Genomic DNA, 22410 nt, shown 5'->3' with positions numbered 1-22410 from the left:
GACCTTTTCTCCTGCAGGATTGACATGTTTCTGAAGAATAACATTAAATCTCCGTGCTGAAAAAAACTTTATGAGACTTTTTCCAGACGCAGGAGCAACAAACTCCAGCGACTCAGATAGTTTATGAAACTGCTTTTTTTGTGTGAATTCATGACTTCACGTAGCCTCGGTTTAGGTTCCGTTAGTCACGTGACTCCCACATTCCTGTGAGAGCTGAGGTGAGAAGCTAAACGTCTCCGGACCTCGTCGTAGAACTCCGGGCTCTGGTTGTGGTGCAGGACGGCTGCACAGGTGCTGCAGGTGAAGAGCGAATCCCCCGGTTTGCTGTAGATGCACTGAAACGCAAACGCAGACACATCATGGGTGAGAAGCATTGAGTCCTCACAGGTCTGTGGCTGCAGATACCAGAGCAGAACATCCAAAAACCTGTGAAAATTCAAATGGTTTTTGGATCAAAATAAAAATCACCCGATCAAAGAAGTTTTAATACAACCTGAACACTTAACTTTGTTCTCATCCAACCCTTTCTTAAGAAGAGTAAGACGAATATCAACTCGGCTAGTTTGTTCCGTGGGATTTACAAGTAAAAGAAGCAGCAGAGGCAGGACTTTTGTCAAAGGAGAGAACCATCACACTGTCAGCAGAAGAACCATCATCAGGGATCCTACTGAAAGAATTAATTATTCTAAAATATTTTTAAAGGGTTTGTTCAACTATTTACTACTATTTTAAGGTGATGGAGATTTCCCAAAACTGTCTCTGAACAAACCTCAAGGCCTTAAATAGAAAAGATGCAATGCAGCAAAATGTCCAGATCTTTGACTGTATATAAGGCTGGAAAAACCGTTTTGGATCGGATACCTTTTACTTTTTTTGTGTTCTAGGTAACTAATTTATTTTCATTATATTTTTTTCTGTAGTGCAAGTTATTCTAGTTATAAGCCGACCAATCAGATGCCTCCAGCAAAGCATGTGGTGCCTGCCCCCCCCCCCCCACGTCCGACATTTAAAACGTTTGGTTCTCCCGATTCTGCTTTCAAGTGTTAGGGGGCATGAGCTTCCAACAAGCTCACTCCTGATTGGTAAGAGTGGTTGCCATAGAAACGATAAATGAGACGGAATAGGACCAATCACTGCTAACTGACGATTCCTGGTTCCAGCGTGGGGAAATCCGTTCAAGAAACAGTGACTTTCTTTTGTTTAGAGTCATTTTCTTTGGGGGACGTCAGTTCTCAGTGGTTCTGATGCTGACTGTTGAGCACAGAGGTGGAGTGATCATGATGTGGGCTTGTGCTGCAGCTGTTCTAAAGTCCATCAGCTCTATTGTACGTGAGCTAACGGCAAACTCATCTGTGTTAGAAAGTTTGGGTTGTTGTTTTTTTCAAACTCGACTCCAATGATCCAAATATAAAAAGCAAAACTGAGTTCAGACTTCAATGAGATGCTCTGATGAAGTGATGTCAAGCATTAGAGTAGAAAATCTAATCTGCCTCAAATAGAACCGAATCTAGATCTGTTAAGTCCGGTGAGAAGAGGCGGCTTTAAGAATCCGACCTCCACGGTGCATCTCTAAAGAGCAACCATAGATTGGGTCACAGCTCTTCTGGTACCGTTGGGTTGCTCACATCCGGGTCGCCTGTGAAGAGCAGCGCTGGCCTGAAAAAAGGAACAGCAAAGGCTGCGACATTCTGCATGTGGGGGGGCCAAACTCCAGCACAGGGAGAGAAAACGGCTACATTTAGGACGTGGCGTTCAGTCTGCACCCGCATGGAAACGCGCCTGACAGGAGGAGCAGTGAGGATGGGGGTGGAGATAAGCGGATGCAGGATGGGGGAGCAGGCGGTGCCCCCCCCCTATTTAGTGAAAATCTGAGTTCACCTCGTCTTTGAATCTGTCTCAGTTGTTGGCATCTTTCTTCCGGAGGATTCCCTGGACCTGCTGTCTTCATGTGGGAAAGCCACAGAGATTGCTCCCAGAATGCAACACGGTCCCACGAGAGCCCGCTGTGCTCCTTGGATTCTCTGAAAGCGTGATTGGACTAAAGAACGAGGCTTTTAAGGCCTTATTCCCCAAGAGCATTTATGCAAAGTTGCAATAGATGCACCTAATTATGTTAAGGTTTGATTTATTTTGCTCCTTTGTGGAAATCTTAATCAAATGTAAAAGGATTTATGCTAAAGTAACAAGCAAACATGTTTTCTATAACTGTAAAAAGTTATAATAATGAGTTATTTAACATTAAGGAGTAGTTACATTAGTTTTTCATTACATTTAGTTACATGTATAAGTGATATCTGGCCCTTTGAGGACAACCACTACGCTGAGTGAAAATGAGTTTGACCCCCCTGATCTACAGAGAGGGTCTCTGTCCCAACGGAGAACACAACAAAACATGAGTTTAGATTAAATCACATGTGACCCATCAAGCAGTGAGCTGCAGACACAGCCGTGCTTAGGAAGCATTTTGGTGGATTTAACCCCCCCCCCCTTAATGCTGAAGTCTTTTAAAGTCTTTGGTATGACTCGGCCTGGGTTTGAACCCACGACCTTCCAGTCACAGGGCGGACACTCTAACCACAGAGCCACTGAGCTGAGGTTCAGCAAAAAAGTTTACAAGAAATGATAAAGTAATAATTGAATCTGCTGTTTCTGCTCCGTTTTGTCCAACATCAGAAGAATATCTGCGTGTCCGAGGGCTAAAAGAGGATTTCTCATCTGGTTTTGCACCCGTTCCACTGGGACACATAACTCACCTTTAGAGGCGTGGCACCCTCTTCGTCTGAATCTCTAAACTGCATGCAGACTGCGATGTTCCGCGCCTGATGAAGACGAAACAATAGTGGGCTTTTAGAGAGAATGAGCAGATTCTTCATCCTCCAGCTTTGCTGATCCCCACCTTGGTGAAGGCCTTCTGGTTGTCGTATTTGAGCTGCAGAGGGTAGAGGTAAAGCTGGTTCTTGTAGGCGGTGAACGGGTAGTTGTATTTGGCTTCATCGGGCAGGAACTCCTCGATCTCCACCGAAACCCGCTGACAGCCGTCCTCGAAGGGTTTGACGGGGACGTAGGAGGACGTCACCGTGTCTGAGGAGCAGAGCGTCAGGACGTTAATGTACGTCACAAAACAAGACATTTTTCACTTCTATCAGGCAAACGCGATTAAAACGGCTTCACATCGCCCCTCCCTCACTTTTATCTTGGACCGGGTCCTTTTAGAATTGGAGGACATTTTTCGTCCCATTTCAAATAATCCAAATACTAAAAAATGTGGTTTGTAAGTAAATGTACTTGTCCTGAGAAAGACTCATTTTAAGAATATCAACTAAGTCTGGAGTGCCTCTTTAATGTTCCCTAGTCCCGCCCCTCTTATGTCAAAATCATTAAAAGAAACGTTTTTGGTTTTATTAATTGCTTTTTTTGCGTCTCTTGTAACCGACGGAACATTTGTTCAAAATATGATGAATGGAAAGTGAGGCATGCAACCCTGTCACCATTACCTTTGCATCACGGTAGAAGAAAAATCAAACAGGAGATCGATCACATGATGTGCTAGACCAGCCCCCCCCCCCCCCCCCCCGCCAAAAAAAGGGTGGAGCAAAGGCATTTACTCTCTTCTATTTGTCATATTTTTATATTCTCAACCTGTACAACCCTGATACCCATAACAACCAGAATAAGACAATTATTTATGTATTTATTTATGACTTATCTACAAAAGTGCGTTTGTCCTCTTGGTCATCTAAATCAGTGTTTTTCAACCTTTTTTGAGCCACGGCACACTTTAACCTTGACAAAAATCCTGCAGCACACCAGCATCCCAAAAAGAAAAAAAAAAAGCAGAAACTCATAGTCTGTATTGATCTACAGTCCATCCATGTCACGTGCATTTTTGTGATAATTGTGGCAGAAAATGCTGGAAGTTGCAGCTGTTTTTTCTAAAAGATGAAATAAAAGTTAAGTTAAAAGATTTAAAAACTGTTTGATGTGTGTTCGTTGTTGTTTCAAGATGTTTAAGAAGTAGGACTCATTGTGCGCTGAGACGCTGTCACTTTAACCCAATGCATCATGGGAGATGTAGTGCAAACAGCCGCTGAATGCAGCTTCAGTGGTTTGTTCTCTTGTTCCATGGTCTGACACCGGATTCTGTGGAAAGCTACACCGCTAAAGACGAGCTTTAGCTGGTATTTTTGTTGGAACTGAGCGACTCTATGAGCAGAAACAGAACAAGGAAGTGAAGACTTTAAGCACTTCTGATTGGTCAGACTGGTGACATGTGATGACATTTTTCATCTTGGAGATGGAAAATGATTTTAGATCAGTTAATGAGGGTAATTTCCCACGGCACACTGGTTGATAAACATTGATCTAAACGACCAGCTTCTACTCCTGTTAGCTGCAAAAAGTGGTAATAGAGTTGCACCAAGTTTTCCATCCATCCGTTTCCTTAACCCGCTATGTCCCTTTTGGGGTCACCGGGTCACCTTGTTGGGCGGAGGCGGGGTCTATCCTGGACAGGTCGCCAATTGGTTACTCTAAGTTAGAGTAACCAATGTTAGTCCTGTTTTTGAACTGCGAGGGACTTAATGAGCGTTTATCAACCGTTATTGATGAATATGCAGCAGAGAAGCGTTTTGCTAACTCCTCATGTCCTCCAGTTCTGGAATGATCCGCCCAACTGAAGCCATCTCTGTCAACTCTGAGAGGGAACAGTCAGGTTTGTAGCCCATACTTAAGTGTGTAAAGTGATCAAATGACACTAAGAAAAAAAACCATTTAGGCAACACTAAGAAGGAGATTTCTTTTTGCTTTGCAGCTTCTGCTTTTAGTCTCTTCAGGAGTCAGATGTGAGTCTTTCTGACAGCTGAGACAAAACGACAAATCGACAGCAGAGCGGCTCAAAAAGGAGACAACAATCTGCAGATGCCTCTGACCGTCCACCTCCTGTGCACGCCCTGGACTCGTACGCTCTAAGGTCCGACACGGGGCGCATTCGTCTGAAATGTTCCCGGATGTGGAGGACGAATGCGATGAATGTCAGGGATCACCGCGTCGCCTCAGTCACATGTCGCAAGACGTTTTTGGTCTGGTCATGTCTTGTGCACAAAAAGATATCACAGCATTCACATCTCAGTCATCTGTTATGACATTGGAAATGTCTATTTCTAAATCTAATTCCAAATGGCTTAGATGATGGGATGTTTCTTTTTTAAGTTAAATACACATTAAATACATTTTACAACAAATGGAAATGTTTCAATGACTACTTTTCATCAATTGAGTGTGTGCCTGTGGTCTATTGATCTATGTCAATATTATTTTTATACTCTTTACTCTTTCTGATTGAGATGGGGTGGGTGGTTTGTTCCATCCACCTTAATCTGAGGTTTTATCTTTTTCTATTCAAGTGTGTTGAATCTTGTACAGACAAAATGGTCAAATGTATCTCTCAGCTGGATCATTTATGAATATGTTGATAAAATATGTTGGGAAAACCTCCCAAAAAGCTGCAAACAGACAGCAGGAGGTCGTACGCTTTTGAATTTGAGCGTCGGGGTGTCAGGAGGAGACAGGAATGACCACATACTTGAGAAATCCGGCGGGACGCACTCGATGGTGACGTTCAGCTGTCCAGGGATGCTCTGAAGTTTGCTCTTCTCAGGTCTGCAAATGATTTTAAAAAAAAGAAACCCACAGATAAAGAGGAAAACTAGATGAAGCCTCTCGTGTTCAGGCTACAGTTCCTGGATGAGGACGATGTTTCGGAGGGAGCTGGCGGCCGCGGACTCACTTCCTGATGTCCGCCAGCAGCTTCATGAGGTCTTCCGTGGAGATTTTGCTGCTGTCCTGCCGGAAGAGCGGAGAAAACTTGCCGTCCGTGTCCAGGCTGCCCTGAGAGTCTTTGAACACCTGCCTGCAGCAGAACACAAACTCCTGCAGCACAGCTCGCTCACACCTGTCACTCAAACCTTCCCGCCTTACTTTGCCGCCCAGGCGAACGGCATCCTGTACTTGCCCAGGCGCTGGCACGTCTGCCTGGCCGCTTTGAGGACCTTTTGCGCCGACTGCAGAAAACCCCAAAATTTGCTCAAATCCAAGATTTTCCCGTCAGTAAACGCGACAAATCGGAAATTTCCAAAGACCTTGTTCATGTCGGAGGTCTTGATGTATGGTTCCGCACAGTGGGTGATGCCATTTTGGAGAACCTTCTCCACACGGGCCACCAGGAAAATATCTGCATGGGGGTTTGTAACCGAGAAGATCCCCTGTAGAGAGAGAGCAGACCTGAAACGTTAAAACTTTCTCTGAACATGGTTTCTGCTCAGCAGCAGAAGAGAAATTCACCTCTGAGCTGTGGGCAGAATCGTTGTGAAGCAACCCCGCCCCCTCTTCCCCGTTGTGGAGTGGAGCAGGGACCTTGTAGCTATCTCTTTTTCAAACAGCATGTGTTTTTGTTTTCACTTGACTCACAACAATTTGAATAAAGAAATGCTCAGAAATGACATTTTAATCTTTATTTTCTTTACAAATCATCAGAAAAATGCTACAAGACATTTTTCATTGGAGTGGGCCTCTAAACAAACCAAGGTGAAAGCGTGAGACTGAACTGTTCTACATGTGCTGCGACTATGGAAGCATTTCTGTAGCATAATTACAAATAAAAGTAATACTAGAAATGCTTTTTCATTTTGAACATAAAAAAGCATTTCTGGTATTGACATTTTTTTTTATTTATGCCACAGAAACACTTCCGTACTGCGACAGGCCGGAGACTCGCAGATTTCTGGTACGACGTGCAGCAGAGGAGGCGGCTGGACAACATCCCGACCAAAGCAGAAACACCAGGATCATTTCAGAACCACAAGTCTGTCTCCAGAGAAGCAAAGTTAAAGCACGAAGCAACAGTTCTTTCCCAATAAAACAGGAAACCTGAAACATCTATACTTCATAGATGAAAAAGAAACCGAAAAGATTCACAGTTTCTAACCCAAATCCTGCAAATGACAAACATGGAGGCAGCCTGAGGCCTCATTTCTGAACCAGCGTCCCAAACTGCTCATTTATGAGTAAAAGTGCAGCAGCTCTCCCACTGGCATCCGTCTGCAGAGCTGAGGAGGGTGGAGGCTGCGTCCTTGAACCAAACCCAGCTGAGCTAAATAAAACTGCGGTCAGCTGAGCCCTAATCACTGCTGTGGGTGTGTTTGTGTCCCGTCTGTGCCCGGCGCTCCCAGGTGCTGCCGAGCTACCATTAGGCACAAGCAACGCTTGGGATTTGCTTCAGCAGCTTCAGGGCTAAGGAATCGTGACCCGACCGACCCGGCGGCCCACTGCTTCATCTCCTCACGCCTCGTGTCACAGAAACGGTTTCTGGGAAGCGCTAGGACCGCACAGCCGGGCCGGGAAGGCGGGCTCCCACCTGAGGCCGGAGCTGAGCCGGACTCACACAGAGAAGACCGGAAATAACCGTTGGAGGAAGTTAAAGATGTGGGCAAACGCCACAAGAACCTCGGATTGAAACCCCGAATGTGAGCTCGGCCAAAGCCTTCCTGATTGTCCCCACGCCACGTGGACGCGCTTCACGTGCACAGAAACGGCGCTGCAGAGGCCGCGCCAGGAAGACGTCGCCAAGCACAGAGCAGACTGAAGAAGATTCAGGCCGACAGGGATTCCTCATTGTTGATTTTTGACGTGTTTCAGACACCAAAGGATGCTTCCATTCAGTTGAATCTTAGATGCTCCTTTTATTTTAGAAACTAAATTGTTTTGTACTCTGTCTTATTTATCTATCGATTTGTTCGTGTTTTACTCTTTGAAGCACCAAATGCAGACGATACCCGAATTTACAACAGATATAACAAACCAAATGTCAAGGATTAGTCATTTATCTTTTCCTGAATGTATTTTTTTTGTTTTTAAATTAATTCCAGTGGGTTAAGATTCCAAAGATTCAGATTTATTGACTAATGCAAACATTTTTATTTTAATGTTGTAAATGTTTAGATTGGCTTCTTTAATGACACAACCGGAGAGTCAAAATCCTCCTGGATAAATTGGTATTACAATATAAACAGAAAGGATTTTCCATCATTTGAAGATTTGCTTAAAAAATAAATAATAGGAAACACAGAAATCCAGGATTTTTAAGGATGTAGCAGAAGTGAGAACGACTCACAAACCTTTGAATAGATTCAATTTAGGCTCAAAAGCTTAAAACAATTATTGAATTATTTTACTTTTTTTTTTATTCCATTCAAAATAAAATTTTAGTTTGCTAAAAAATCTTATTTTTTATTTAAACTGAAGGTTAACTTCTACTGATTAAAATATATATATTCAATAATAAAGCATAAGAGAGATGTTCTTGTTTAAAAAAAACACAATAAACACTTCAGAGGAATATTCACGTTTAGATTTCAGAAACTGATTTGTTAAAACTTTACTGCTTTCAGAGGAACCGTGAGGCTAACATGCAGAACTTTATCCTCTTATTTTCTTTAAAACGTTGGTGTTTTTGTGACCCGAACGGCTCTGCAGACGTTCGTACCTGAGTGGGGAAGCGCAGTGGAGCTTCAGACACTCTCTGCAGAACCGGCAGCCCGTTCCCTCGTTCCGATTCTCCGTTCGCCGGGGGCCCCGCTCCTCCTCCTCCACCCTCCTCCCCGGCGCTGCCTCCGCCCTCCGAGGACGGAGACGGCGGCCCCGAGGCGTCCGTCAGCATCTCCCGGACGCAGGCCGGGTTCAGGTCCACGTGGAAGTCGGCCGAGATCTTACAGCTCTTGGAGACGTCGAAGAGCGCGAGGCTGATGAAGAACGGCTCCACCTGGGAGTCAGGAGAGAATACTTTTATGAGCTGGTTAGGGGAAACCCCAAAAGAATTAAAAAACAGAACTTTTCCCTAAATCTCTTATTGGAAATACATGATATTTGGTAGAAATCCAGCTTAAAGAAGCTGCTGCTGTCTGTTTAATCTGCAGCAGTGCCACATATTTTCCACTTTAAGAGCAACAACTGCATGGAAAAGGCTTCATCTTCAGCCTTTCTGTTCACTTGAACCCGTCTGAGACTGGATGGAAAGAAGCAAGGGAGAGTCAGGGGGGCGTGCGACGCCTCCAGACCACAAGTATGACGGCGAGACTTCGTCGTAGCAGCCGCTGCGATGCAGGAGGAGGAGGAAAAGACTTTCATGACCGCGGGCTCTGGGACAGGCTGAGAGCTGCTGGTTCATGCAGTCAGAGGCCAGCATGAGTCAGGATGTTCCTGATCGTCCTTCAGTAAGTGAACAGGATCGGTCTGGCTCAAGAACAGCTTCGGCTTGTTCTGTTCACATCGGTCTAATGGCTTCTGGAAGACCAGAGCTCCACATGACGAAGAAAAACAGCAACACTTTTGTCCAAATGGTGGCTTTTCTGCTGGTTTTATCTCCATAGCAACCATTTTAAATGTTGGTCGCCTGGGCGTGACCAACAAGTCTATGCAGTTTATAGGAGAATCTGCAACAGTACATTTTTGGATTTCCTTGGCAACGGAGGTTTTTTGTTAACCACGCCCACATTCCTCATGTTATTGCATTTTTTACAATATTCCGGTGTTTACTATGCCCAGAGTTCATTTAATACGTTTAATTTTGCCGCGTGTGTGTGCAGCTAAACAGAAAAGAGTGGGTTTAAGTTAGAGGATTTGTGTACATTGGTGGGCCCGCCGTCCGCCTTCTCGTTAATGCAGCCCTGCAGACTGAAGGCGAGGTCGTGGCAGCTGACCATAATCCGCCGGCCGAAACGCTCCTCAAAAGGCTTCACCTCTGGCTCGATGCCTGAAAAGTCCAGCCTCTGGGTATCAAAGAGAAGACAAGACGGTTCATCAGACGGAGAATCGACCCGCTGAGACATGAATCCATCCTGAGGAAAGCAAACATTCAGAGAAGAATCCTTCTTTACCTGAGTTTCTGGGTCCAGGCAGAAAAGCTTTTGTCTGCTTTCACTTCTGTTCATCTTGTTCAGCTGGTCTGTCTCTCTGGAAAACTGAAGGAAATCAACAAGGGAGTGTTAAAAAAAGAGGTTTACACCCATCATCAGAGGTGTCATCATTTCTACGCTGCCAGCTCTCGAGTAGCAGAGAAGAGGGTGAGAAAACACAGATGGTGCCCTGACCTCTGTCTGCTGAGAAACCCCGAAAGAGAAAAACAGACTTCAAACAGAGAGCAGAGGAGCCGAGAAAGTGGAAAAACCAAAGCCTCAGGTCTGAGTGGACGTGCTCAGCTCCCTCTGAGGCCTGCAGACAGACTGCAGCTGCAGCAGTGGCTTCAAGCAGACAGACTGCAGCTGCAGCAGAGGCTTCAAGCAGACAGACTGCAGCTGCAGCAGAGGCTTAAAGCAGACAGACTTCAGCTGCAGCAGAGGCCCAGAGCAGACAGACTGCAGCTGCAGCAGAGGCCCAGAGCAGACAGACTGCAGCTGCAGCAGAGACTTCAAGCAGACAGACTTCAGCTGCAGCAGAGGCTTAAAGCAGACAGACTGCAGCTGCAGCAGAGGCCCAGAGCAGACAGACTGCAGCTGCAGCAGAGGCCCAGAGCAGACAGACTGCAGCTGCAGCAGAGGCCCAGAGCAGACAGACTGCAGCTGCAGCAGAGGCCCAGAGCAGACAGACTGCAGCTGCAGCAGAGGCTTAAAGCAGACAGACTGCAGCTGCAGCAGAGGCCTGTAGCACCCAAGCTAACATTAGCGGTGCAACAAAAATGGCACCAATATCAGATCTATCCAGCCGTACAGTTTAGATTCAGATTCCAGCTCAGGGAAAAAAGACCTTTAGTGATCTATTTGTCTGCAGGTGGATGCATCAGAAAGGGGCGGAGCTTGGTTACTGTGGCCCGCTGATTGTAGTTTAAACGTAGCAACCACAAACTTTTTACAACTGCCATTTTTTGCCAGCTTCTGATTCACAGAGTGACTATTTGATGTTCTCCATCATGAGGAAAATGCTACAAGAACATGTAAAAAAGACAAACACACAATTTTCACAGAAGTGGGTCTTCAATATAAACAATTTGAAAAATTATTTGAATAATGAATTATTATTCTGCTATTGTGATTTCACCATTTTATTGGGCTTGTGGTAGAGTGTCTGCCCCGAGACTGGTAGGTTATGGGTTCAAATCCACAGCTGAGTGACACCAAAGACTAAAAGGACCCAAAGCCTCCCTGCTTCACACTCGGCATTAAGAAGCTTAAATTGAAGGAGAGGGTCAAACGTGGAGATTTTCACAAAACCCGGTGTGAGAAAACTAACTGGACTTTAATGTTAGTATCACAAACTCATAAACTACGTAAAAACTACATAAAACACGCATAAACTGTAATTCTCTAAACTAAATTTAAGTAAAGACGCGTCTGCGGAAACTTTCAACGGACATCTGTGCACATCGACGAATGACGAACGCAGCAAACACGCATGAATCACCAAAGACCGACATTTCATATGTGGAAAATGTGCATAATGTACGTAGTGGCTGTAAGACACTTCCTTTAATTATAACTAACTCAAAAGATGCAACACAGAGTTAAGATTAAAAATTAAAAAAATAAAACTACGGTAAACGGTAAGAAGTGACGTCTGTAAACCAGCCTGCTGTGTTTAAACTGGGTTTCTGTGCGTGTTTGATACCTTTGTGAGTTCGCTGTGTAAGCTCCTCCCCTGGCTGTCAGGTGGGTTTTCTCCTTTACCCTGGCTGGAGGTGTCGTCCTCTGACGAACAATGTGGGTAAAAAATAATCAGGAATTAATAAATGCCACATCTCTCTCTATCTCATATTAAAATAAACTGGGGTTTTTTGGGTCTAATGGTACTGTGTATTTTGGGACTCCCCCCCAGCCTTTCATGGAGATGGAGGAGTCAGATCTGCTGCAGCATCTTAGAAATCGTTCCTTCAAACAGCTGCAGCTCACCTGCAGCACAGTCCGGAGCCTCCACCCCGTTCTTCCTGTCCTGACCCGCCTCAGAGCTGCTCTGCAGCGCCTGCTTGAGGGTGATCACCCAGTCCTCCATCTCTGCTTCCGTGTCTGCAGCCAAGAAGTGGCTGTAGCGATCCTGCATCTTCAGCTCGAACCCGTTACGCCGCATCCTCGGACTCTGCGGGAAAAAACAAAAACAGATTCATGGCTCTGATCTGATGTGAGATCTGATGAGTCCAAAACAGGCTGAAAATAATCAAATGACTTCATGGCAGCAGAACAACCAAAATACTCAAATTAAGAGGTTTGTTTTTTGCAAAAATTCCATTTAGTATACAATGCAATATTAAAACATTCATTTATTCTTTATTTTTTTTTATCAAACAAGCTATATTGATCTGCCTTTATGAGTAATAATAAATTCTGTTTCTCCAGAGGGAGGCAGACAAACAGACTTGAGTCAGGACCAAAGTTGGCTTTTAGATGGAATTCATCAAAGACGTAATGTTACTGAAAAGTAACTAATTCCAAAGTACTGTACTCTACTCGGAAAAGTCTATATTCAAAAGAGCGATTTCATATGAAAGGGTTCTGAGTTAGAACTGGTGCGGATCAGTGGAAATCCGACTGTTTATCTAAAAGGAAGCGTGGCGTGGGAACACGGTGGGAGCTGACCGTGGTGCTGACGTGATTTCTGCACAGGGCAAACAAAAACGGCAAAGCAAAAGAAAATTCAGGGTTTACGTGTACCATGGTCCGGATGAAGTCTCGATTCTGATTGGCTGTGATATACCACAGTGATACTTAAAAAGTAGTTCCGGTCACCTAGCTTAAACCTTCTGTATCACTACGCTGGCTTCTTTAAAACAAACTTTATCGTCATCAACAAACAAACTTTCTCTCTGAACTGATGCTTTATTTAACACGTCGTGATCATCAGCATAGATGTATATATTGTTTTCCTTTGCCGCTGCACTCGAGGTACAGCCAAGAGCCGCACCACCTAACAAATAACCCATTTTATGTGAAAAAACGATCCAAACTGAAGAAATAACAGGAATTAAGTACTAAAAACTGATCAAATATTTATTTCTTGGTTTAAGCAGGTTAAAGGTTGACGAGGTGTGCATAACCAGAAATGAAGGCACAATGTGCACAATGGTCGGTCATTAACCCTTACTTCTTCATGGTTGTAGCGTGGTTCATTCGTGATACATCCGTGAAGAACCACAACTTTTCACACTTTTTTAAAAATATATTCACATTTGACCAATTTTAATTCGTGCAATATGCACAAAATGTACGTAGTGGCTGTGGGACACGGCCTTTAACTTGAGCCTGTCATGACATAAAAACAGGATAAAAATATCAAGTGATCACTCCCACCTACCAATGAAAATCTATTCAGAACATTAATAACTGCTGGTTATTGGACAATTGGAAAGACATTGTAAATGAAATCTGTCAGATGGAAAGACTAACCGACTCACTTCGGATAGAGATGCCCAAATCTTTGAAGATATGGTCACAAAGAATATTTTATGTTAATAATTTACAACAAATGGAGGTAATGATAATCAAGATGAATGTTTTATTTTATTTTATTTTTTTTTTTTTTATTTCTTATTTTAAACTTCCCTCCCTCCCTAATAATGCATCCGCTGTTCCCTGTTTTGTGTCTTGTTAGATACTAAGTTATGTTACTGAAAAAAAGAAAAAGAATTGTTGAGAATGGAGATATGTCATGGGTTCAAAACTGGCCCTAAGTGAATTTAAATGTACTGTTTTATAACTTTCTCAATGCTCATAAATAAAATTTTGAAAAAAATATCAAGTCATCATTATGAGCTGAAAAGGTGGCATCTATAAACTGTTGAAGAGGAGTTAACTTTTATTCTAAAATATAAGAAACAGTGTGGTCTGTTGTTCTATGCCAAACTTCCCCTGAAATACTAACTTGCAATAAGAGGAAAATATAATATAATCTATATAGATCTAAGGCAAAAGAGTAAAAAACAAGATAACAAAAGGCAAGTGTACTGAAGAACATGAAGGTTAAATGCAGCCTAGCAGGCCTGCTTTGCATTTGAAACAACACTCCAGATCAAACCATTAAGCACAATGGCTGCTCAGGCCTCCTTCAAGGGCATTAATAACAGTAAAAGCTTCCCGGCAGGACTGTGGGTGGTAGGTTACCATCCTGCGCCCTGAGCGAGCACGGCGGCAGCCCTTATCGTCTGCAGTCTGAGGAATGCTGCCGTCAATCTGTCCAATCAAAGCCTCCTGAGCGTGCAGAGACTTGGAGGACGCCCGGGTCGTGGAAGGGACACACATGCTGAAGATGGGAGCTTTTTACCTGGGTGACATCGATGCAGGAGTCCAGATAGATGGAGCCTTTGGTTTCCTTGCAGTTTTTCTCATCTTTGTAGGAGTTGAGGATGTAGGAGCCGTCGGGGAGCTGAGACAGGTAGAAATATCTGCGCTTGAACACCTGAAATTCACCGGAAAAAAAACGTCAAGAAGCTCTAAAAAGAGAAAATCGATTGGTTTCTGTGAATTGAAATGATTGTTTTTGGATTTTTCTTCTTGTGTGGAGGTCAGTGCTGACTCACCCTCATGGAGACAGACAGGCTGCTGTTGAGGTTGGCTTTCTGAAGCCAGCCCTGCTTCAGGACGCCCCCCCTCTGAGAGCAAAGCGACGACGAGTCCTGACAACATAGGGAATCGGTCAGCACAGACGTCCTTAACAGACATTTCCTGCTTCCCTACTTCAGACACTAACTAGTCAAACGTCAGACAGGAGTCGGCATGCAGAGCCCTTCCCGCTCTGTCACACGCAGACCGGCTCCAGTCTGCAGGTTTTCTGCAGCCACCGTCTCCCCAGGTGCTCCAACCCTTCGTACCTCAGTCAGCCCCCCCCTGACCCGCTTGTTTACCGGAAGCCTGGCTGGTGATGCTGATGTTTAGAGAAACAAGAGCCATGTAATCTCTACAATGGCAGCCCTTTTTTTCATCACATAAATGTGTTTTCCAAGTTTATCTCCGTGCAGCTTGATGGGAGGGGAGGGGGGAGCTATTTATAGGATGGATACGGCCTCTGTTTCAGCGTCTGCAGCTCTCTCGAATGGGGAAGGGGCCCAGGGGGGTAACGCACTGACAAACCATAAGTCATCCAGGCTCACGGAGCAAAGCTGTGCTGCTATTGTCGGAGCAGCAGCCATGCTGACCTGAATGACTGAATCTTTTCAAGTCGGAAAACGGTCGGATCGATCTAATTACTAAGCATCCCAGAAGGCCGCGGTGCTGCTCGTCCAGACGGCCGAGTGCCGCCGTAACGGCCGACTCATCCTGCCTGCAGACGTCGATGTCTGCGATGCAACGACACGCGAAGCGTCCACGCACCTCGTCTTTGGCGTCTTCATCGATCTCGAACACGTGAGCCGGCAGCTTGTCCGACTTCAGGCCTTTGCTGCCAAAAACAGAAATAAAGTCAGTAAATAAATCAGCTTTTGTCAGAGGTGAAGTCTGGTGGCTCAAGGCTAAAAATAAAAATATTTTCTGAACAAACATTTAATGTCTCAGCATCTAAAGAAACAGAAACATAATGCATTGAGGCTAAAACCTCTGAATGACATTTTTGATCAACGTGAACCTATTTAAAAAGCTGAAACCATGTTGAATAATTTAAGCTATTTCTCTTTTGAAGCTGATCGTCGTCTATAATAACTGATGGTTTATGGGAGGATCTTATGGAAGCGTTTCTGTAGCATAATTACAAAAATATATTAAAAAATTAAAAGTAAAAAACAAAAGTCAATTCCAGAAATGCTTTTTTTCATTTTTCATTTCTGGAATTGACTTTTGTTTTTAATTATGCTACAAAAATTCCTCCATATGATCCATCCTTCCCACAAACAGAGAACGTTAAATTCAAAATGCTCTTGTCAGTCCGGCTCAGCCTTTATTTCTGCACCCGTTCCTTTACACAGCAGCAGCAGAAAGCCACAAAAACTCCAATCCCTGACACCACAACAACAGAAAGGTCAGTTTCTATGTTTGCTCATCCGATCCGGTTCTGGTTTTACCCTCCATACCTGGGCAGCATGCGGAAATCCCCAGAGTACGCCTCATATTTGTAGTTGATAACACGCCAATCCGAGTTGTACATCTTGATGCACTGTCAAAACAAACACGCAGAGATGGATTAAGACACAGATTAGATGGGATATTTGCAGACTTTTCAACCCCAAACATGTCTGCAGAGCAGCTGAAAGACACAGAGGTGGAACGTTTCCTGATGAAGTTTAGCTAGTTATTTTAACACCATGATGTCAGATGATGCTGGAGGATATTTCTGCATCATCTTGGTGATTTAGCAGAAAACCTAAGCTTTAAGTCCGTGTCACACGGCCGATACGTACATTTTGTGCATTTTCCACTAATGAAATGTCGGTCTTCGGTGAGACACGCGTTTTATACATCATTCATACGGGTTTCTTGTGTCCATCGAGGGTTTCAGCCGACGTTTTTTTTTCGAGAATTCAGTTTTGAGCTGCTCAACATTTTGGGTCGGTTAGGAATTACACAGTTTATGCGTTTTTTACGTCGTTTCTACCGAATTATTACGTAAATTGTATGCAATTGTGCGTGATTTTTGCAAGACGCATGTGTGTCTTTCCATGACCGTTCCATGTTTTCATGCATGAACCACCAATGTATAACTTTTAGATCACGTATACGACGCACGGATCACCTTAAAATGACGTAATTTAAATACAAATCACTGATGAATCACGCACGGTTCATGTTCTACCTTGGTTTACGTGTTCTTAGCGTGTTTATTCCTACTTCTTCTGTGGTTTTGACGTGGTTCATTCCTGATGCATCTGTGAACATTTCACCTAAAGACCACAACTTCACTTTTCCACGTAGATTCACCAGTTTACATCCGTGTCATATGCACTAAATGCACATAGCGGCTGTGGGACACGGCCTGTAGGTCAGGTGAAAGAGATTTGCTTTGCCATGAAGGAGGCAGCTCCTTTTCTCCGAAACAAGCAGCAGAATTTTCTTCTCACCTCCTTGGCAAACAGACTCTTAGCTTCCCGGTCGGCATTCTGAGGCACAGCGGGAACAACGGTCCTCCTCTGCCGGGGGATCTGAGATTCCTGCGACAAACAAAAGACGCACACGCATGAACCTGACAGGACAGGAAGATCGCCAACCTTTACACAACAATCCTTTGTAGCCCAAGCTGGCAACTCTGCCGCACTAAACATTTACTGAATCGGAACAATGGAAGTAATGGAAGTGATTAATAAAAGTGCTGAGATTGTGGAGAAAGAGAATCATTATTTGGACCAAAGAGATTTTATTTTTGCGGACTCCAGCAATAAAGAAGCTTCTGTCAGCTGGGCACCGAGGACTAGAGAGGACTTTGTTGAGTAGTCTAGGCTAGCTCATCTTCAGACTTTTGAGAGGCTGTTACTCTGGCGGCTCAAACCTCAGGTGGAGGGGGCGCTGGACAGAGCAGCTGTTCTTCCTGAGAAAGCTAAGCTCCTTTGATGTGTGTACCCACATGTTGCTCCTCTTTCATCAGTCGGTTGTGGCGAGTGCTGCCTTCTAAGGGGTTGTATGCTGGGGTGGCAGTATGACCACAAGGGAGTGCAATCAGTTGGACAAACTGATAAAGAGGTGTGCATCTGTGATCAGGAGGAGGGTGGACTCTGTGAGATCTGTGCTGCAGAAGAGGATGAGGGCCTTGACGCAAAGCATCCTGGACAATCCCAGACATCCTCTGCACAACACGATGTCTGGTCAGAGGAGTACACAGAGTCATAGGCTCCTTTCACTGCACTGCAGGAAAGAGCGCTTTAAGAACTCATTTGTCCCTTCAGCTATCAGGCTGTTTAATGAACCTGCCTGATATGAACTGATATTTTCTTTTATAGACTGTCATTTTATTGATATCTATCGTGTGGTTGTGTGTGTTTTGCTGTTGGACACCTGAATTTCTTCCTTGGGAGATTAATAAAGTTTTGTCTGTCTGTCTTTCTGTCTGTATGTGTCTGTACGACTGTCTGTCTGTTTTTCCGTCTGTCTGTCTTGGCACAGCGGGATGAAAGTTGGACAATGTTCCTGAGAGAGATTGGAGAAACCTCGTTTCTGCCGTTTGTGCTTCTTCAATAATCAGATTTTTTTATTGTTAGTGTTTCCATGAAGAAGGAATTCATTTTTTTGGGATGAGGTCTATTGATTAGTCCGGTACGGTGGCCGACAGGTGTAAGACACATTTACAGTTAAGATACAACCAACAACAAATCCTGGTACAAACTAACAAATCATGAAGCACAAAAGCAAATCAGAGTGTAAGGGTTCCTCCAGAACAACGGAGACTGGTTCTATTATGGACCCGCTTTGGAGGTTCTGAGGGTCCAAACGGGGAAGTGAACCCCCAAGGAAGACCCGCCTTCGCCCCTGGAGAGGATCTCCCCTGCGTTTGCCGACCACGGTCAGAAAGAGAAACATCATCGCAGGAAAGGTTCAACCACGGGAACGTCCTGAATCCCAGACGTGATTACATTTATTTATTACTGTTTTTTTCTGTGGACATTTTAAATACACGAGTCTGTCCAAAAGCATGTTTTAAATTGTATTACTACAGTAAAAAATACAACAATGTTTAGCAAGGTAACGTTTTTACATCCCCTCCGATATTCAGGGTATTACCTTTCCGTTAAGCTTGCACTGGCCGGCCGGCAAAAGAAGGAGAAATAATCAACATTAGCGAGCAGCTTCTAACAGCTATCATGATTTGCTGTTGTGTTTCAGGATTTGTTCATTTGAACCGGGTTTTTTTGTTGTTGTATCTTAAATGTAAGCGTGTCTTGCACCTCTCAACTCACCGTAGTCAGGGCTTTAAACTCAGAAAAAGTGACACTTGAAACATCACATGATCAGTCATCGAAACGGTTATGGAAAAGATATTTCTGAACGTCAGACAGGGTCAGGTCTCGTTTTGTGAGCTTCATAGTGTCATTAAAACTTAATTAAACCCAGAAAGATCTCCTAACACTAGAAACTAGGTCAGAAAACAGCAAAAGACAATGAAACATACTTATGCAGTACAAATTATGTTTTTTTTTTATCTTTTATGCCATTGGTATGTTTAGATAAAATCACATAGATCTAGAAAAATGATCCTGTAGATCCGCCTTCAGCATCAGCAACGGGAAGAAACAGCTGACAAATTTGACTCGTTGTTAACCCGCTACTAATGATTTAACACAAAAACCACACAACTGTACATGACGGTGTGACGCCTAAAAACTAAATGTACTTTTATTCACTTTTCTAGATTTTCTAGATAGAAAGATGGGAGACATGGACTAGCGACATAACCACATTAGAGTACTTATAAATGGATTATGTTATTTAAAAAAAACCTGCAGAGCTTAAGGCTTTCCAAGGTATTTCTTATATTTTGTTCTTTTGTTTTGCTTTGTAAACCTATTTTTACTCTTCCTTCTGCTTTTTTCTTGTATGCTTCAACTGTGTGTTTGAATAAAAAGAAAATAAGAAAATTCACAACATAAAAGGAAACTAAAGCTTCTGCAGCTCAGCATCACCGAGAAGGAAGAGGAGGGAACGCCTGCTCGGGGGGTGAGGAGGGGCGGAGACTCACCGAGACGTCATCGACGGGGCAGAGCAGCAGGTCTCTGTGGGGGTCGCTGTGGATCTGGGCCTTCCGCTGAAACACCACGGCCTCGTAGTCGAGCGGCTCGATGATCTTGGGCTGCTCCTGAGGACGGAAAACGCTCGGCACTGTCACAGAAAAAGGCCGCCGTTCTGCTCCCCGCTGCTCTTTCAGAGCCGTTTCTCTCAAAGCAAAACCACAAACGACAGAAACGCTGAGCTGCTGCTGCAGAGGGCCAAGCAGGAGTGAAGAAATCCAATTACTATTTCACTGCTACGAGCACTTCCTGTTGGGAGTCTCAATATGAAATCAACCAAAAAGGCTTCAAGCGCTTCCTGCTGATGTGTCTGCGAATAAAACCACTTGAACAGATTCTGGTTTGATTCCAAGCGGCCACTTCTTTAAGCCGAGGCTCAGCAGAGAGGATGAGGACGGGTGGCTGAGCCATTGAGCCCCGGCAGAGGGGAAACAGGGCTTGATGGGCGTCTGGCACGCCACGTTTCCGTGGGAACGAAAAGCTGCCCGGCTCTGCAGCTGGGAGAGAAGGAGGGTTTTTTTCCACCGTGCACGTCAGCGTCGTGCAGCTGCAGGTCTCAGAAAACAAGCTAATGCTTCAGTGCTGGAAACAACTTTTACAATCAGTCAAAGCTCTGCAACGCTGAGCCTCTCAGCAGCATAAAGGAAGAGAAAACCTCCTGATGACAGCAGCAGAACAGATCTAGTGGAGGGTTTTCTAGTGTTCTGCTGCTTTGCTTTGCTTGAACACGTAATTATTTCTATTTAAAGGAAAGAAGAAGTAAAGGGTTCAAGCCTGCATCTTTGAAAAAAAGTGCTTTGTTCAGCAAAGACAGGAGGGAGCGTGAAAAATATTGAAGGGAAGAACAAAGGTACATTTCTTGCGAAATAATCTACAGATCATTGCGATTTCTTACTGAAATCTGTCATTTTTTTCTGCTATGTTAACCTTCATCCTGGCCTGACCCTTCAAGCATCATATCCCTTCATCTTCAGACAGAAACACTGCCGTCACACCACAGCAAAGCTTCTCCCGCTGCTGCGCGTCTGTGCTTTTTAATGAGCTTTGTGTCATTCATGAACCGATTCCTGCTTTGTTTCTGCTTCAGAAACGTGGATTCAATTGCAAAATGATGCTACTTCTGATAAACACGAAGCCCAAGCAGCAACAACTGTTGTCTCTTCTGTCTTTATATATATATATAACACGCCAAAAACACCAAGAACTCCGTTTTCATCGGAGTGGGTCTTTAAAGTCAATTACTGTAGACGAGACAAGATAAACCTAAAAAAAAGACATTTGGCATTGAAGAATGTTCCATCCTGTTATTTACTGTAAGTTATGAAATGATTGAGTAAATTATCCAACATTAAATAAAAAAGTTGTGAGAGAAAAGATATATCCAACATTAAACAACAAAAAAGTTTACAAAATCACAGACAAAAGTCAAAAACGTTAAAAAGGAGGTGCAGACAAAATGAGATCTATGACAAACCCATCATTTGACATTTCCAGTTCTCCTTTTTTATTCCACCTATAATATTTAAAAAAACACCTCCAATCTAAGCACAAGAGTTTAAAATCCACATGATCTTTTTACAGTCTGCAGAAGCAATTTGTCGTGGCTTTCCGCCCGTGCACAGCCGCTCTGCTTCCTGCCATGAGCGGCTGAACCGCAGCGAGCGAGTCAAGGTGACAGTCTGCAGCGACGCCATTAAAAAACGAAGGAGAGGAAGTAACCATGCAGAGAAGAGAAACCAAACGACAACACGTTCTGCTGGCAAGACGAGGAGGAGGAGGAAGCTGCAATGTCACTGATAAAGTGAAGCCAAAACATGAGGAAGACGAAGCAGCATGCTGGAAAGTGATGAAGACACGTCACTGGCCTCTGTGTTTGGGCTATCAGTGTGTATGCAGAACACCAGAAACCTCAGTGTGGCTGAGGACTGTCCCTGCTGCTCTGACGACGGAACACCAAACAAGTCACATACGGAAAAGACACACTCAGCTGTCCCTCAGCTGATCCTTCTAGATTCAAACAAGACACGTACGGAATAAAACCGCTCAGCTGTCCCTCAGCTGATCATGCTAGAACCAAACAAGTCGCGTACGGACTAAACACGCTCAGCTGTCCCTCAGCTGATCCTTCTAGATTCAAACAAGTCACGTACAGAATAAAACCGCTCAGCTGTCCCTCAGCTGATCATGCTAGAACCAAACAAGTCGCGTACGGACTAAACACGCTCAGCTGTCCCTCAGCTGATCCTTCTAGATTCAAACAAGTCACGTACAGAATAAAACCGCTCAGCTGTCCCTCAGCTGATCATGCTAGATTCAAACAAGTCACATACAGAATAAAACCGCTCAGCTGTCCCTCAGCTGATCATGCTAGAACCAAACAAGTCGCGTACTGACTAAACACGCTCAGCTGTCCCTCAGCTGATCCTTCTAGATTCAAACAAGTCACATACAGAATAAAATCGCTCAGCTGTCCCTCAGCTGATCCTTCTAGATTCAAACAAGACACGTACAGAATAAAATCGCTCAGCTGTCCCTCAGCTGATCCTTCTAGATTCAAACAAGACACGTACGGACTAAAGACGCTCAGCTGTCCCTCAGCTGATCCTTCTAGAACCAAACAAGTCGCGTACGGAAAAGACACACTCAGCTGTCCCTCAGCTGATCCTTCTAGAACCAAACAAGTCGCGTACGGAAAAGACACGCTCAGCTGTCCCTCAGCTGATCCTTCTAAATTCAAA

At 44.2% G+C, this 22410-nt stretch overlaps 1 protein-coding gene across 5 annotated transcripts in view; it reads right to left on the bottom strand.

The window, feature by feature from the left end:
* Positions 1-22410, bottom strand: part of dock11 (dedicator of cytokinesis 11) — an 85330-nt gene that overhangs the window by 53791 nt on the left and 9129 nt on the right. For all 5 annotated transcript variants that reach the window (XM_023965822.2, XM_023965824.2, XM_023965825.2 and 2 more), the window contains exons 2-19: positions 19624-19740; positions 17018-17107; positions 16034-16116; positions 15342-15408; positions 14552-14647; positions 14296-14430; positions 11934-12117; positions 11653-11732; positions 9930-10013; positions 9681-9821; positions 8540-8815; positions 6138-6260; positions 5977-6059; positions 5786-5908; positions 5582-5658; positions 2897-3081; positions 2754-2819; positions 243-335 (exon numbers count right to left, since the gene is read on the bottom strand). In XM_023965822.2, coding sequence (XP_023821590.1) covers positions 243-335; positions 2754-2819; positions 2897-3081; positions 5582-5658; positions 5786-5908; positions 5977-6059; positions 6138-6260; positions 8540-8815; positions 9681-9821; positions 9930-10013; positions 11653-11732; positions 11934-12117; positions 14296-14430; positions 14552-14647; positions 15342-15408; positions 16034-16116; positions 17018-17107; positions 19624-19740 — 2103 coding nt within the window. The remainder of the gene's footprint in view (positions 1-242; positions 336-2753; positions 2820-2896; positions 3082-5581; positions 5659-5785; positions 5909-5976; positions 6060-6137; positions 6261-8539; positions 8816-9680; positions 9822-9929; positions 10014-11652; positions 11733-11933; positions 12118-14295; positions 14431-14551; positions 14648-15341; positions 15409-16033; positions 16117-17017; positions 17108-19623; positions 19741-22410) is intronic.

This window comes from Oryzias latipes, chromosome 18 (assembly GCF_053564925.1).
Source record: "Oryzias latipes strain Hd-rR chromosome 18, Olatipes_Hd-rR_3.1".
In the NCBI taxonomy this organism is placed as follows: Eukaryota; Metazoa; Chordata; class Actinopteri; order Beloniformes; family Adrianichthyidae; genus Oryzias; species Oryzias latipes.
This window is presented reverse-complemented; position numbering and strand designations above follow the sequence as displayed.